This window comes from Phodopus roborovskii, unplaced genomic scaffold (assembly GCF_943737965.1).
Source record: "Phodopus roborovskii unplaced genomic scaffold, PHOROB, whole genome shotgun sequence".
In the NCBI taxonomy this organism is placed as follows: domain Eukaryota; kingdom Metazoa; phylum Chordata; class Mammalia; order Rodentia; family Cricetidae; genus Phodopus; species Phodopus roborovskii.
Window position 1 is genome coordinate 1,143,939 of NW_026125397.1, and position 17,969 is coordinate 1,161,907.

Here is a 17,969-nt window from a genome sequence, read left to right on the forward strand (position 1 = left end):
TTCGGGTCAATGGGTATCCATTCAGCTTTAATAGAGGTTCAGAAGGTTAGGCGTGGTGTGTCACACTTGGAATTCCAGCACCTAGGAGGCTGAGACAGGAAGAGTTCTGCAAGTTCCCAGCCAGCTTGGGCTACAGGACTAGACTATGTCTCAAGATAAAATGAGAAAAGCAAACAGAAAAGCTTTCTTCTTATGAATGGGAGGACCAGACTTGAAGAGAAGGTCACAGTGTTGCTTATTACTATTGCGCTGATTGTAACTGCATGGTGCACTGTCTAAAGGAAGTCATGTGTGCACCACGAGCCTTCTATTCACTGTGTCTCATTAGGCTTTTATAATAATAAGCATATTGGGGGTTTTTGAAGACTATAGAAATCTAGAAATTTTTAATTTGATCTTAGATTGGTATACACACACACACACTGGTACACACACACACACACACACACACATAATGATATATGTGGAATCATTAACAAATAGAAAAAGATGCTTATTTACTGGCATCTTCTTTTTCTTTTAATTTTTTTATTAATTTATTTTATTTTATATAACAAAGTCCAATTAAATGAAAACAAACATTTATACACAATATTTGGGAATTTGGGCGTTGTTCTTTCCAAACTACTTCCTGCTGGTAAGGGGCGCTGTCATGGGGGATTCGAAGAAGATTCAGAAATCCTGGCTGTAGTCTACAAGGCTGCTTTGTCCAGCTGTTTTGAATGTAGGATCACCTTGTATTCTGTTTCAGGCGGTCTGGCATGATCAAACCACATTAGTCTGGAAGGAATCCACATCTTTTCATTTTCTGTGGAAACAAAAATAGAAATCCTTTTCCCCGGTAACTTATCCTTCAACTTGGGTTGGAGTTGTCCTTCCAATACTTTCTGTAGGGCTGGATTTGTAGATACATATTGGGAAAATCTGGTTTTGTCATTAAATATCTTGTTCTCTCCATCTATAGTGATTGAGAGTTTTGCTGGATATAGTAGCCTAGGCTGGCATCCGTGTTCTCTTAATACTTTTAGAACATCTATCCAGGACCTTCTGGCCTTGAGGGTTTCCATGGAGAAGTCAGGTGTAATTTTGATAGGTCTGCCTTTATATGTTACCTGTCCTTTTTCCTTCGCTGCTCTTAATATTCTTTCTTTATTCTGTATGCTAGGTGTTTTGATTATTATATGTCGAGGGGTCTTTTTTCTTTGGTCCAGCCTATTTGGGGTTCGGTATGCTTCTTGTACTTTCATGGACATGTCCTTCTTCATATTGGGAAAGTTTTCCTCGATGATTTTGTTGATATATTTTTGGCACCTTTGAGCTGGGCTTCCTTACCCTCTATGCCTATTATTCTTAGGTTTGGCCTTTTCATGGTGTCCCACATTTCCTGGATGTTTTGTGTTAAGGATTTGTTGGATTTATGATTTTCTTTGGTCAATGAATCTATTTCTTCTAGTTTATCTTCTGCGCCTGAGATTCTTCCATTTCTTGAATTCTGTTGGTTATGCTTGTGTCCGTAGTTGCCGATTTTTTGCCCAGCTTTTCAATTTCCAGCATTCCTTCAGTTTGTGTTGCCTTTATTTTCTCAATTTCAGTTTTCAAGTCTTGAACCGTTTCCTTCACCTGTTAATTGTTTTTTCTTGGCTTTCTGTACTTTCCTTAAGGAATTTGTTCATTTCTTCCACTTTTTTGTTTGTTTTTTCTTCCATTTCTTTAAGGGATTTTCTCACATCTTCTTTGAGGGCCTCTATCATTTTTATGATGGTAATTTTTAAGTCGTACCCTTCTGCTTCCTCTGCTTTGTTGTTGTGTTCCATTCTAGTTGGTGTAGATTCCCTAGATTCTGGTGGTGTCATGCTTGTCTTTCTGTTGTTAGGTGTTTCTTGTATTGCCTTCTTCCCATAGCTTCTTCCAGTACGTGTTGGTGGGGTCTCCCCCTCTCTCTATGGTACTTCCCCGATGGGCTTAAGTGGGTCTGAGATTCAATATCTGTAGCTCTGTGTGGTCCAAGCTCTCTAGGAGGTTTCTCCTCAGACAGGGATCCAGGGATGGGGTCAAGGATGAGGACCCAGAAGAAGATGCCAGCAGGTACTCACAGTGGTCCTTTGGCCAATAGCTCTGACTGGCGGGAGAGGGCAAGGGCTGAGCTGGAACTTGAGAAGGTTTTGCAGGATAGTCGGATCTCACTGGAAACTGGCACTCTCCAGCTGAGACCTCTTTCTTTGGCAGAGGCCAGGATTTGGGGGTCAAGGATCTTGCCCGCAGGAACTCAGAGTGGACCCGCAGAGATAGGCGGATCTCTGGGAGGGGCTCAGGACTCCAGCAGAGGACTGGAGGCGGGGTCAGAAACCAAGCCGGTGGAAATTACGGGTGGTCCGGCGTGGATAGTCAGGTCTCCTTTGTTCAGAGTTGCTCCGAGAAGTCTACTTGTATCTTCTAAAGGAAAGAGACTATAATTGTTGAATATGCATATGATTTTCTTAAATTTTGCATGAATGAAAGGCAACAGGCTGTCACATTCCCACTAAAAGTAACTGTAAAGGTGTTCAAGGTCTTTAGTACCCTAGTTCAAGCTTTCAAGTATGGAGATGAAAGATCATTCTTTAAAGAAGAAAATTAAAGCAGACTTTAAAGTAGTCATGTATCTCTAAGAACATTTGATAACCTAGGAACATTCATGATCTGCCTTTTTATCAGTTAACCAGACAGTAAGAATTACATAGATGCAGACATTTATATGGTCACTTCCCTCCACACAACTGTTTCCTTGGGAAATGTGAACCTAGTAGTTTTTGATTCCATAAGAATTTTTGGATTTTTTTAAATATATACCTTTTATGTTATTTGGATTGGGACTACATTGACTATAGATTGCATTTGGTAAGACGGGGTCTTACCCTGTTAGCTCTACCGACCCGTGAATATGAGAAGTCTTTCCGTTTTCTACTGTTTTTCTCAATCTCTTTCTTCAGAAAGGACGTTTTTATTATAGAGGTCTTTGTTCTCCTTGGTTAACTTTATTCCAAGATATTTTATGCTACTTTGATGCTATTGTAAGTAGGTGTGTATCTTTTTCTTGGTGTTTGTTATCGATGTATAGAAAGATTATTGATTTTTGTACCCTGCTATTTTTCTGAACAAGTTTTTCTGGTGGACATTTTTAGGATCTCTATTATGTATGTCATTTGCAGTTAAGGATAATTTGATGAGCCAATTTCCTGTTTGTGACCCTATAATTTCCTTCTCTTGTCTTATGGCTTCACCTTGTGCTTCCAGAACTATTGAAAAGGAGAGGGAATAGTGCACAACTCTTCTTACTCCTTATTTTAACAGAATTGCTTCAAGTTTTTCTCCATTTAAGATAATGTTGGCTGAAGAGTTCACATATATAGTCTTTATTAGGTCCTCTTTTCTCTAGAACTTCTATCATGAAAACAGATTGGATTTTTTCAAAGACCTTTTCTTCATCTATTGATGGTCATGTGATTTTTGTCTTAAGTCATTTATGTGATTTTCTGTGTTTATTGACAAATACATATGTTAGACCAATGCTACATTTCCACAATAAAGCCAACTTGGTCATGGTAGTCAGTCCAGAGACTTATTTTGGTTAGATGGTTGCAATTTTACATGCATTTTGGAGTTCTTTGACACATCTGTGCCTCTCAAAGTATTTGACTGAAAGCTTCTTGTTGGTTATATGTGAGTGCCTGTAGGGTCAAAATTTTTGAAATGACTGAGTTTCAGAACAAGTGGATTTCAACACTACTCATATGAGCAACTCAGCAACATTTGCTTGAAATGCCAAAAGAGAGAAAGGGGTGACCCCTTCTGTTTCCTTTGCATTGTTATTGCTGCATACAGTGGAACTGGGGATGTGTTTCTCTCTTGTTCTCAGGCATGGCATACAGTCCTTGGATTCTCTCTAACTAGGACTTCCTATGTGAATATTTTTAAAGTAAGGAAGAAAAGGTATCAAACATTTCATGAGTAGTTCACTAAAAATCCATGTAAATTCAGACTTGAGATTATATTGACCAAATTAAGCATTGTTAATGATTTCTTTTGTATTCAAAAAATTTTAACATAATGGCATATAGACCAAGAGATCAGTCTGTACTCAAATTTAGTCATACTATACATCCCTAGTTTTTCCCTTATATCAGACAACTTGGTGCTTCATGACTTATAGCGCTAGCTAACAGATTCTTTTTTGTAGAGCATATTCCATAATATGAATGTGATCTTAACCAGTTTCTTATTTATAAATTTTTATATTACTTTTCAGTTTGCCTTTAAAAGATCATTGCAGTGAACATGCTTAGACATTTATCTTTGTTTTGAAAATTCATTATTGAAGTTCCCCAGTTGTTTGCAGCTACAACAGCTCATACTGTGGGGGCAGAGCAGATCCTTCAGGAGGGAGGCAGGTTGACAGGTTGGCTCTCCTGCTGGAACAGTGTTCAGGTAGGAGGAAAATTATACCCTTTCCTCTGGAAGGCTGGGGTCTAGAAATCTGACATTTGTGGACAGGCGGGGTGCTCTGCACTGAGTACAGGGGACCAGAGTGGAAGGAGGTGCTGTGAGTTTCCAGAGCTTCTCAGAACCCGATGGTTTGCAGAACATGAGTAATCTGCTCTCTTCTTCCTGCCATTTGTTGTTCTGTGGATCAAGCGGGAAAGAAGCAAGGGGACAGTTTTGCCAATTTATCCCAGCAGTGATGTTTTAGTTTCCTAGGACAACTTTTCAACTTAAAACCTTTGAGTATTCTCAAAAACTATGGACTCTTAAGAGCCTTTATGTATATGAATAAAACAATTATTTATTTAATAATAATTTATCTTTCCTTGTGCCTTCCACAGTACCCATGTTTTAAAAATGTTTCTTCATTTAAAAATAACACCAATAAACTCTTTACATGTTAGCATAAATATTTTTCTGAAAATGTTCTCCAAAATGTGACATCTATGAAAAAGGTGTTATTGTTTTCCCTTTTGCAAATTCCTGATAACTGACAGTGGGCGTTATCCCGCTTGTCAGATTGCTCTCTTCATTCAGTCTGTTGGGCTGAATTACTTATTCAAGGTAAACCAGGAGTCTAAAAGGTTAAGCCCCACAAACCAAGTTCAGTTTGCTGCCTGACTCTGAATAAATAGTTCACAAACCAAGAATGCTGCTCTGTGTGTGTTTGTTGTTTGAAATGGTGCTGGTGATCCAGCCTGGTGCTTTGCACATGCTGGCAAGTGTTCTGTCACCGAGGCCATTCCTACCCAGGGCACTGCTTGTTTTGTTTTGGATTGGCTTGGTTTTTAAAGGCAGAGTCTGGCATATGCCATTCCGGGCTCTTACTTGCTGTGTAGTAAAGATTGGTTTTAAACTTCGATTTTCCTGCCTCCACCTCTTGACCACTAAGTTGGGTGTTGTGCCAAAAGATGCCCAGTTGGTTTATGCAGTGCTGAGATAATGAGTCCAGAGCTTCTAGCAAGGACTCTACAAACTGTTATGGCCCCAAGTAATTGCTTAAAAGTTAGTTGTAGTGTGGAAGCTGAAATTATAAATTTTTTGATTGTTTTACCTTGTAGCATTACAGACCATTCATCTGTCTTGTATTTGAGTAAACTTTTTATATATACATGATTTTTTTTATATACAATATAATGGTTACTTGTAACACTCCGTTGAGTCAGACAGAAGTTTCAGATGTTGGAGTTTTCACTTTGTCAGAAAATGTATTTGTTAATATCACAGCCTTCTTGTTAGAGAAGTTGTTGTGTGCTACAAAGTCCTGAAGCTTATAGACACATATGCATAGTTCTCAGAATTGTAGTGTTCCCTTGAAAGCTTAGTTGGAATAACATCTGCTTAATCAGGTCTAAGGAATTATGATTTGTCAGCAATTCATTCCAAACAAGAAAGTGATCTATGAACATGTCATCATTTAGCTGTCAGCTGAGTGCCATGGGACTTCCTTCAGACAGTGTACTTTGATATATGTGGTAGACATGCTTTGTATATTCCCACTTTGCTATCTGAAGTATTAGCAGGGTGTGGTTTTAGCTCTAAAATTCTATGAAATTAATCTATACTTCTTCATTTCAGGAAGATGTTTTACTCATTTTCTGTGTATTGGTCATATTAAAATTCACTTACAGGTGCAGGAGTAAAGAAAGCAGTAACTTAATAACTACAGTTTGTGCTCCCTGTCTTACTTTGTGCTGATGAGGAGGCACCTTTCCCTTTTGTTGCTTTTGCTCTCTTGGGGCCAGTGTCAACACAATGAAAATTAATGTTGTTATACAGATAATTCTGAAATTTAGACCCCTGAAGCATTCTTGGAGTCATTCAAGAAGGAACCCATGGCCCATACATAGTTTTCTAGGAAAATAAGTACTGAAATAATTATTTAGTTAATTATTTTCTTGTTTTCAACTTCAAGAGGCTAGACTGTAGCTTTTACTGGGTCAGATGAGTTCTCAGATTTGATCTGAGTGAGTGCCCTACCTGAGTGCCACAGGTAGTGAGTGCCCTAAAGTGAGAGTGGGTACAAATGGGCCTGAATTTATGGGAACATGACATCCCAAGGAGCGAGACCTAGAAAGCCATGCCTGAGATTGTACTAAGATGATGCTGAGTTGATAGAGTTTGGCTCTAAATTGGTTTGTTTAGAAAGTAACCTTCCTGTAGTCAGTACTATTTTTTAGGTTGATGTTCCCCTTTTATTATGTGAACATTTTTTTGTTTTTAAGATTTTGAGAATATCAGGCATGTATATTATTGATCGGCTCCACGCTGGTTTCCTCCTCCCCTCCAGTTCCCACCCTGCTCCCTCCCAGTTCCAGGCCTTCTCCTTTTAGATCCACTGAGTCCACTTAGTGCTACTTGTATGTGTGGGTATAGGGTCATCTGCTGGAGCATGGACAGCCTCTCAGAGCTGCATCCCTGAAGACAACCGACCCTTCCTTTTCCAGCAGCCATCAGTTGCCAGTCTCCTGAAGATACTTCATAATTGTTTAGCTGAACGTTGCTTTTGGTTACTATCATATGTGTGGTCAGCATCTTCTCCCTAGGCTGCCTTGTCTTTATTGTCATGAGGTGGGATGGCGGGATCTGTCGTGTGTCTTCTCACAGAAACTCTAAACTGTCTCTGCCCGTAACATCTTACAGCTTCTGTGCAGCTCCCTAGGACTTGGATATTTTACATAGCGGTGTCTGGTACTTTCCCACTTCTGCTGGCTCTGCACTACCTGACACTACTCTATGAGGGCCTAGGACTGAGAAAATAGAAACAGCACATGCTCTTATAGTGTAAAGTCATGGTGTGCTGGGCTCTAAGCTAGAACCTGAATATGGTATATTATAGAGAGACTCTCAGGGTCAGTGAATGGGACATGGGAGAGCCCCTAACAGAAGAAGGTTAACTTTGAACTGTTAAAAAAACATCAGTGGTGAATTCTGAGTGTGTGTGAATCAGGTGTGATTCTGAGAAGTTGGAAGCAAATACAAAAAAACAACTTCAATTACTTGTTTGCATCTTTGTATTAGATATATACATTAGATACAACACAGTTTGTGTTGGGCACAGAGACTGGAAGGCTTCCGACTTGAGTGGGAAGTTGAGGACTGTACCTTGCTGGGTCTTATTATATAGTTGTCTCTGTAGAAATCCAGATGCCAACATTTGTTAGCATGTGCCTTTTGTTTTGATGGAAAAAATCAAGAGCAGTTTTCTTCAATTCTCCCATGGTCAAATGAACAGATGGTAGAATCATATTTCATTATGTAGTTCCTGTTGATAGGGGTTGTAGGCAAGTCTCATAAAACTTGGAAATTTGAGATTTAGTTTTCATTGAAATTTCTTCTAAGTATAATTTTAGAGGTACTTTAAGATTTAAATGAAATTCAAAGTAGAATATGATATTTCAAGATGCTTAAAGACCATCTTGAAATCTTAGCATAGATGTTTAGCTATCTAACTTGTCTAGACCCACCAGTGTTCATGGTGAAATGGGAAAAGCTTAGGTTTTGCTGGCCCAGCTGTAGTTCAGTGGTAGGAAGAACAGATATTTAGCATATACAAAGCCCTGGGTTTAAAAACTCCTACCCCCACCAACTCTCCCTCCCCCCCCCCGAAGAGAGCGGTCCCCCACTCCGCAGACCTAGTAACCCAGGTCACTTCTGTCCCTGGCTCCACCCCCCCCCCAATGGACGTGGTCAGTGCCACAGAAGGAGACAAAGTAAATATCCCACTACACACAAGTGAATACATGTCTTCTGGACTTGCTGACTTCAGTTTTTTCTCATGGATAGATACTCTTTTGGGAGTGTAGCTTTATGGTAGCAAGAAGTTTGTAGAGAAGATGTTAGTGAGTCTGTTTGCTAGAAAGCATTTGTGTGGGAAAAACTGACTTAAAGTTTATTATGGGCCATCACAAGCCTGAACTGCAGACACACAGTGCAATACCCCCATTGACAGGGCAATGCCACACTGGGGAATAGAGTGCCCCCAAGCTCACCAGAGCAGAGCATGAGAGCTTTCAGTCTTCTTACTGAGGAGCACCCCAGGGGTGCACTATGGGAGGCTGACAGGAATCCATCCCTGCTGTCAGAGAATAACCTTCCTGCCTTGTTATCTGTCTAATGTTGTTTCTGTTTATTTCTAACTTGACTTTGTTTTCATGAAAAGTTAGAGAGCCATGATGCCACATAGTCTATAAATGATGTAAGTATTGTCCGTTAAAGTATCTGCTTTGGGAAAGGAAACAGAGTATAAATTACCACTTACATAAAATTATCTGTTGGTTACTCATAAATAAGTCATCCAAACTAAACTATGTTGCTGATGGGAACTTTCTGTGTCTAAATTGCAGATGTGGGGGACCAGCCGGGTGAGGTAGGTTATTCAGGCTCTCCTGCAGAAGCACCTCCAAGCAAGTCGCCATCGATGCCGTCACTGAACCAGACATGGCCTGAGCTGAATCAAAGCAGTGAGGTTAGCAAAGCTTCCCCTTTCTCTGCTTAAAATTAACTTGTTTATGAGAAGAAGTTTCTAACAGGATTGATTCAGCACAGGATTCCTCCAATACATACCCAGCACAGGATTCTTCCAGCAACACACACACACACACACACAGAGCATAGGATTCCTCTAGTACACACACACAGAGCATAGGATTCTTTCAGAATACACACAGCATAAGATTTCTGTAGTACACACACACACACCCCACACACACACAGAGCATAGGATTCCTCTAGTACACACACACAGAGCATAGGATTCTTTCAGAATACACAGAGCATAAGATTTCTGTAGTACACACACACACACCACACACACCACACACACACACAGAGCATAGGATTCCTCTAGTACACACACACAGAGCATAGGATTCTTTCAGAATACACACAGCATAAGATTTCTGTAGTACACACACACACACACACACACACCACACACATACAGAGCATAGGATTCCTCTAGTACACACACACAGAGCATAGGATTCTTTCAGAATACACACAGCATAAGATTTCTCTAGTACACACACACAGAGCACATGATTCCTCCAACATGTACATAGTCCAGAGAACCTAAGAAAGACAGTGTCAGAAATAGTAGTAATCAGGTGGCATGTGAGGTTTCTGTACTGTGTACGCTATCATGTGATTTACACCACCATCCATCTCCACTAAAGCCTTGTGAATTAGGTAGGGCAAACACATAACTTGAAAGTCAAAGAAGAGTGTCTTAACCAGATCTCGTGTCCAGGGAGATTCAAGAGCAAGATTTGGACACAAGTCCTTTGCTCTTTGATGAGCTGCCGTGCATGTGCACAGGTCTTCACAGTTGTCTAGTGAGGTGTGTGAAGATACACTTGCAGTGTTGACATTGAAGTGATGCAAGAGACAAGTCACTAGTGTATTTTCTGCAACCCAAACTATTTATAATTAGTTTTATTTAAATATAAAGTGGAGACTAGGCATAGTGGCATACACCTTTAATCCCAGCAGAAGGGTCTTTGTGAGGTCCAGGCCAGCCTGATCTATATAATAAGTTCCAGGACAGCGAGAGCTATATAGAGAGACCCTGTCTCAACAGGAAATAGTAATAATAATAATTATTATTATCATTATTAATAATACAAGTGGTTATTTTACTGTATTAACTGACCAATGGTATATACAGGATATGGGCAATGCACTGCTTCCCAACTACTGGGACTTAGGTGGTGCAGAATAATAAGAGAGTACTCTCAGCATTGATGGAAGGTCTTGAACCCCATTCTCATACCCTGGAGGCCTCTGTAAACTCCTGTGCCCTGGTGAACTCTGTGTTAACTAATTTTCATTTCTACAAAAAGTAATTTGTTGACTTCTAGGGGAAAGTAAGCTTTTGTGCTTTCCTGACTTTTAAAGACAGACAGGTGTTTTGTTAACACCGTGCTAGCTGATTTGGGGCTGCTGGGAAATGGAGAACTGGCAGTGCTGTGTGACTTAGTGCCACCGGTAGCCCTCCATTGCACCGACGCCTCCCATTGGATGGAAACTGTCAGCTACATGCTTGTGGGGGCGGGGGTAAGCCTTGAAGAGTGTACTGGTAGAGATGGCTTACGGAGATAGGTTAGAGTCATAAAGCTGCACTTAGATTTTTTTGTCATTTTTTAAAAAAACAACATTAAGTTCACAGAGTGCTGTTAGCCCATTGTTGAGTTTGTATAGAAAGGCAACTCTTCTGAAGCGTCAGGTTCCAGAGTCCATTCTAAAATAAATCAGATGTGATCTTGAAAGATTCTGATTCCCAGGTACATGCTACCCTTTCAAAAATCCTACCAGGTTTTATTTTATAACACTTAGTAATAAGATCATAAATGACTTAATTTTTGCTATGCATAAAAGCCCCAAAAGCTAGTAAGACAATGATTTTAAAATGTTTTGATAATGGCTTTTAAAATATCTAGTTGGAATATAAATTTAGGTTCTACTTTATTGTCCATAAACTCTTAGTATTATTTCAGTGTTTATTCTGCACTGATGGATATAGATAAGGTGTTGTAGGAGAAGACACTAACAATAATCCCTAAAATTTTAAATCACTTTTGATATGCCAGTCTGTTCAAAAGGTTCTTCTAATTTAACTTCTTAGTTCCTCACAACGAGGTAGGTATTCCTAACTTCATATTAAAGATGGCGACACTGAAACACAGAGAGGTTGTGAAACTCAGCCAGGTGTGCACAGCCCAGCTAGTACGGTGACAGTAGTCAGGTCCAGAGCCTGTTGTTTCTCATAAGACAAGACCCGTTGCCTTCCAGGGAGCTTAGTTCTACATGTAAGCTGTTTTCTATAAATCAGATAGCTCAGTTCCTTCTAAATCCTTGCAACAGTAATTATTGAAGACTTTCATTTTATTATGCAATTTGGTAAATCAGTCCCTGATGTGAAAACCCATGATAAAAGTGTGCTGCTGTAATCTTTATTCACAACTTTAGATCAACATTTTTCGTGTTAAAATAACCTGTAGGAAATGTTGTTAAATGCTTCTGTTTAGCCATTTTTGTAGGTAATTTCCAGCAATATTCTCATTTGCTGAAACCTAATTTCAAAAGTCAACTCAAATTTAATGTCACGACTTTAAGTAGAAAGTTGAACTTTGAAGCATGAAAGTATATGCTCTTACAAACTGAATCACATCAAGGATTTTGGTTAGTGAGGTAGCTGTGTCTGTGTGTAAGCAGTCATGTGTATATATTGTATATGTGTAAGTAGATGTCTCCCTTTTCAGAGGACTACTTGTCATTTTAAGAAGCAGATTCAAATGATAGTCTTATTATAATCTTGTGCAAAAATTGTGTGCTGTTATTAAGATCTTAAATGGAATTTACTATAATTAATGTTGACTTATCATTCCACCTATTTGAAGAGGTATGATATTTCTTTGTGTACCTCTTTTAGAAAAGTAGTTTTTCCTGTGCATCTCCTGTTTATAACATATTCAGATGCTTGATTTGCTGTCATGGCCGCATTCTGATTTTCTTAGCATGGGGAGGGTGCCTGATTGGTAGCTCTGTCTTGTGATCTGGCATGGCCCTGTTTGTAGTGCTGATCGCAGAGATTGACTTGCTACAAGTTGACAAATTAGCTCAAACGTTATTAATTCCAGAATTCCTTGCACTTCATCTCAGTGATATTTTATTAAATATCTATGCATATGTATAAAATCTGTGCACGTACATAGTGGAATCATCTTTCAGGGGCTGCACTGAAAGTCTCAGTGAATGCTCCATCTTGTCTGACTTCAGCTCCTGGGCCTCTTTACATCAGTGATTTAAATGCACCTTGAACAGGATTTGAAGTTAAATTTTGTTCTAGTCAACACTGTGCACTTCTGCTTGGTTGCCGTTTCATCACTTATACTGTTTTCTTTATGGTGTTTTGAGTGTTAATTCTGTAAAAGCTTTAATCTCATCTATAGAGATTGCATTATTTACCATTATTTGATTATAAAGGTATTCACCTTGTATTAATAAGATGGCCCAGCATAGACGCGTATGAAGTGATGATGGGAATTAGAAACTACAGAAGTTTATTAATCTGGGAGCACAGCTCGCAGTGCAGCCTCTGAATGACTCTGCTGAGTCTTCTCCAGTGATCTGTGCGCATCTCCCCATGCTGACTTCTCTCTCCTCTGTCTGTTCAGCAGTGGGAGACATTTAGTGAACGCTCTTCAAGCTCACAAACTCTGACCCAATTTGATTCTAACATTGCACCAGCTGATCCTGTAAGTCAATCACTTAGCTTGCTTGTTTAAAATTAATTTTATTAACCCAATTTCCATCATTATGGTTTTTAGCTGATATGCATGATTGAGTGTAGTGCTTAGAGGGACATTTGGCAGGCCTTTTGATTTTTGTGGGCTTAGTAGAAGGACTTTTTTTTTTTTTTGCCACTGTTTATATTTTGTAGTTATTTTGGTGAGAGAAAACTTTATGTTTAAAATCTGGTACGTGTGTCTGTAAGGAGTATTTTGTGACAGTTGATTTGGTTAACCATGTTACCATCTGCTAAGTGTATGTTTTATGAAACATATACTGCTTGTTCAGTGTAGCAACCTTACATAAATACTTTATGTGTATGCTTATACATCATGTAACATGTACTCTATATGTAAATATTTATGCAGTGTCATTTTTTTAAAAAAAATATTCTCAATAGCACACCTTTGATTTAATTGGTGTGTTGAGTTCTGGTGAAGAGAATTGAGTTCAGCACAACAAAAGCAGTCCTGTGCCACAGAGCCTCTGTCTTGTCTTCTGTTATTTTCTGTGTCACTTTTTTTTTTTAATGCTACAAAGTTCATATTCTGATTTAAAAAAAAAAAAAAATCTGTCCCTATAGAGTTACACCTACTGTCCTTCAGATGCTTGAAATCTTTTAAACTAGCTAGAAATCATTCTTCCACTGTTCATTCCTTTATGTGGTCTTTTTCTCACTTCTTTTAAAGAGGACACTTATTAATAAGCATACTATATAAAAAGAAAAAGGTCGGGTGGTGGTGGCACACGCCTTTAATTCCAACACTTAGGAGGCAGAGGCAGGTGGATTTCTGTGGGTTCAAACCAGCCTGGTCTACAGAGTGAGTTCCAGGCTCCAAAACTACAGAGAAGCCCTGTCTCAAAAAAAAAAAAAAAAAAAAAAAAAGAAGAAGGAGAGTATAAAGGTAGTTTTTTTTTTTTTTTTGTTTTTGGTTTTTTGTTTTAATGAGCAACATAGAAAGGTTCAGAGAAAGTGACACATGGCACACATGGCATTTTGTCTGCCCACTCCACCCAGTACTGAGGTTTGAACCGAGATCCTGGTTCATGCCAAAACTGTAAGCGCTGAGCTTTGTCCAGAGCACAGGCACATTCTTTTTAGATGCTTTTGATCAAAGACAGCCAGTGCTTATTAATCCTAAGGGGTCTTGGTGTTTAATGTGGTTTTGAAAGTGTCATTTAAGAAAATACTGCTTCAGCAGTGAATTAATGAAACTTCAATGTGTTTTACAGTTTTATACAAAGTGTTTTTATAGCTACTGAATTCAACTCAAACATAACGTATGGCTGTTTTTAAAATGTCGAGGCTATAATTTATTGTTTCCAGAGTTAGTTAGTATGTGAATTACTCATGTATTTGCTTCTTTTTCTATGTTTAAACCTCTTGTGTTTGTTTTTAATCTCAGAAAAATTGAAATTTTTGCTACTGGTTAACAGCCACAGTTCTGGTCTAGAACAAGAGATTACATTTAAGTTTCTTTTAGCTTTAAGCTTTGTTATTATTGGTCCTGTCTTCTAATTATTGCATAATTTAACTAATGGAAATACTTCATGAATTAGCAATTTTAAAAAATTGATTTATTTTCTAACACGTAGAAGGCAGATAAAGTAATTACTGATAGTATTATTACTTTTAGACCAGGCAAGAACATGACTTGGGGGTTTTGCTTATTTGTTTGCTTTTGGTCTTGTTTTGAGACAGTCTTGTATGTCCCAGGCTAATTTTGAACTCTATTCCAGACCGGCAGGAAATGTAGAAGAAAACATTTGATGTTTTTCTAATGTCTTAGAAATAAAATCCAGATTTATATGTGCCAACTCTGGTGTAGTTCAGCAGGGGATGGTGACAAACACCTGTAACTCTAGCACTTGGGAGGTTGCGACCAATGATCCTAGGCTACATAGAGAGACTCTGTCTCAAAGAAATCAGGAAAAATCCCAAACTTTTTATGTAGTTCAGTACTTTCCATCACTGCCTGTAACATGGCACAGACTTTGAAAAAAGAAAACATGAGTCATTTGAGATTTTAAACTTGAATTTAGATTTCTGAAGTTGGCCAAATACAGGTGATACTATTAAATACCTATAGTCAGCTACCTAAGGTATTTATGTGTGTTTGTGTGGTAGTAGATTTAAATATGTGTTCTCCAACCCACTCCTGTCCTTACTTTATATTCTCAATTAGGAAAGCACTCTATTTCAGTTAATTGTGTCCTCTCATATTAATGTCTTACACTTCATTTAATAGCTGAATGTTGCCTGTCCATAGACTACAGCCTGTAACCACACTCTCAAATGACCTTTTGGAAGGAATGCCTTGTTAGGGTCTAGAAAGCTGGCAGGTTCAGTGGAGGTTAGCAAGCAACTGCAAGGCAGGAGGGGAGCAGATTTCAGAGAATTTTCCACCCAGAGTATCAGGGATGCCCAGGCTTTGGCCAGTAGCTGAAAGAAAAAGAGAAAAACAGGAAAAGTTAAGAAAAGTGGACAGGCTGCATCCTGGAGGCCCTGTAATTGGTTCCCTGTGTGTCCTGATTGAGAGTGGTGTTGGCAAAAGTAGACAAAGGCCTTCAAAGTAGAGAGTATCCTGAGCAAGATAAGTTCTGCATAGTGATAGCATATGGCACACATATGTGTTGGGGAAGGCTGGGGGTTAAAGAATGTAGTTGAATCCAAGTGGAAACATCTCAGGAAGCCAGACTGAGGAGATTGGCCATACTTGGTTGTCAACTAGGAGCTAGCACCAAGTGCCAGCATGAGTTAAGCAAGGAAGGGCAACTGGGGAAGAAGACTCAGCTCACAACGTGAAGAAGTGATGGTCGAAGAGCCGATGAGCTCTTAGCACTAGAGTGGAAATTGGGTTGGGTTAGGTAGGAGGGAGTAATAGGGTGCTGGGCATGCAGAAAATAAGGAGAGGTGAGCCTAATTATGACATGATAGTATAAAGGGTTCTGAATTATATTAACTACGCACCCAAATACATGATACAGATGTGCAATTGGAAGTGGTTTTTTAGTGATTTGAATAGGCAGAAGAAAGTAGGCAGAGCCTGCTTGCTCCTGATTTTTGGATGGTGGTATGATGGTTTTTGTGGGGTTTGTGTTTTTTGATTTGGAGACAGTGGATTAGAACAGAGAGAAAGAAATTATGACCTTTATAGACATTCATGATTTTTCATTTGCATATTAAAGTGAATGCTTCCTGTCTAGCATAAGCCACAGTGTATATGTATGTATGTGTGTATATATATACACATTGCTCTGAGGTCGGGCCTGGACATCCATTTCAGGGTTATCAGTATTTTTTGTCTTCTGTGGGCAACAGAAGCCACTGGACTAAAAGCTTTACAGGTCACCAACATTCAAGAGTTGTTCATGAACAATGTGCTATTTGAAAGCTCATTGGTTGAAAGCTCACAGAGTTAGCATGCCTTTTGGGAAATTAAGGCTTAGATTTTTTTTATTATTACGTATTTTGTGTGTAAATAAAAGTATGTAATGAAATTAGCTGGGCATGGTGGTTTACACCTTTAATTCTAGAACTTGGGAGTTAAAGACCAGTCAGAACTACATAGTGAGACTGTGTTTTGTTTTTTGTTTTATTTTATTAAAAGTCAATGAAATTGTATTCATTTGAAAGATACAACAAATTTAATGTTTTCCCTAATAACTCAAGAATACATGAAGCATATGCTAGAGAGAAGGCTCAGTAGTTAACAGTGCATTCTGCTCTTGCAGAGAATTGGATGGTTCCCAGCATCCAGGTTAAGCCTCTGGCCTCAGTGAGCACCTGCATGTGCATACACTACCCACACAAGATATGAGTTACCTTTTATTGCTGTGACAAAGCACTGTGAGCAAGGCAACTGATAAAAACAAGTTAAATTGGGCTTACAGTTTCAGGAGTTACAGTCCATGATGACACAAAGGCACAGCACTAAGTATGCAGACATGAGCCTGTAGGGCCATTCTCCTTCAAACCACCACAATACACAATTAAAAATAAAAAAAAAGTCTTTAAAATATAAAAATAAATATAAAATGGAAAAATCACTTTACCCAACTTTAGCACTTAAAATATCAAGGATTAGAACCATACAATTAAAAACTCTCATTTAGTGAGTATATTGAAAATTTGTGTTCAGGTAACAGTCTGTACAGATGGGTTACATTTACAAACCTTAGAGATGGTATCACGTGTAAATCTGGAACAGGGAAATTTATATTTTGTATAAGCATCACAGACATAACTATTTTAATGATTAATTAGACTAAAAACAAAATACAAAATGATTTAATTAGACTAAAAATAAAATACAAAGAATACTAAGCATCATTTAGAAACAAACAATATAAAAGATATGAAGTACTAATATGTTCAAATCATCAAAGAATACAACTAATTTCAGTGAGAAGCCACCAGCACCCACCAGGTTAGCAAAAATGAAAATTCTGGGAATATAAAAAATTTTAAACTAAGATGTTATTAATAAAGCCACAGTTTTATAATCTTAAATATGACAGTGTCTTAAATGTATTATTTTAAATATTTTTGAGAATGTAAGAAATCAGAACTGTCGCCTGTTTATAATACTGAAATTTTTTTTTTAAACTATAATTTTAGAGGTACAGGGAAATAGTGGTTCAGGTTTATTGGTTATTTATTTGAATATGGTTAGATTTTCAATGGAATAGGAACAGGAAATTACTCTCAACAATTTTGTCCATGTAATAGGTGTGACAAATTGGTTGTTAATTTAGTTTAGACAACGAGAGTAAGCTAAAGGCCTGTAAAATAAAAGGTGCATGCTAGTGTGACATTTTCCCTCATGGGTTTACTGTTCATTCAGTTTTATCTCCAGAACAGTGTCCAGTGTGCACTGAAGGTCATTGCCCCCATACTACACCCTACTGCACTGATAGACCCTCACCTGTAAGGAGCTGGGTTCCTAAAGGTAGCATTCACGGGTAGCATGGTAAGCATAGGGGAGCCACACCTTCCCGTTGTGGCTTTCAGCTGCTCAGGAGCCAGGTTTGATCTGCTTCCTGCAGAGGGTCTCAGCCGCAGGGCTGGCCTCTTGCCTGGGGTGTCTCAGCCTTCTTCCTGGTTCTGAGGGGTTTCCTTTGTCGTCATCCTCTTTTCTTGGCCTTTCCTCTTTCCT

General features: G+C 38.6%; 1 protein-coding gene across 4 annotated transcripts in view; it reads left to right on the forward strand.

Moving 5' to 3' along the window:
* The window catches only part of Reps1 (RALBP1 associated Eps domain containing 1), a 68,326-nt gene that overhangs the window by 39,492 nt on the left and 10,865 nt on the right, over positions 1-17,969 (forward strand). For 2 of the 4 annotated variants that reach the window (XM_051175345.1, XM_051175346.1), the window contains exons 9-10: positions 8,865-8,986; positions 12,696-12,776. In XM_051175345.1, coding sequence (XP_051031302.1) covers positions 8,865-8,986; positions 12,696-12,776 — 203 coding nt within the window. The remainder of the gene's footprint in view (positions 1-8,864; positions 8,987-12,695; positions 12,777-17,969) is intronic. The other 2 variants (XM_051175347.1, XM_051175348.1) reach the window with 1 other exon arrangement.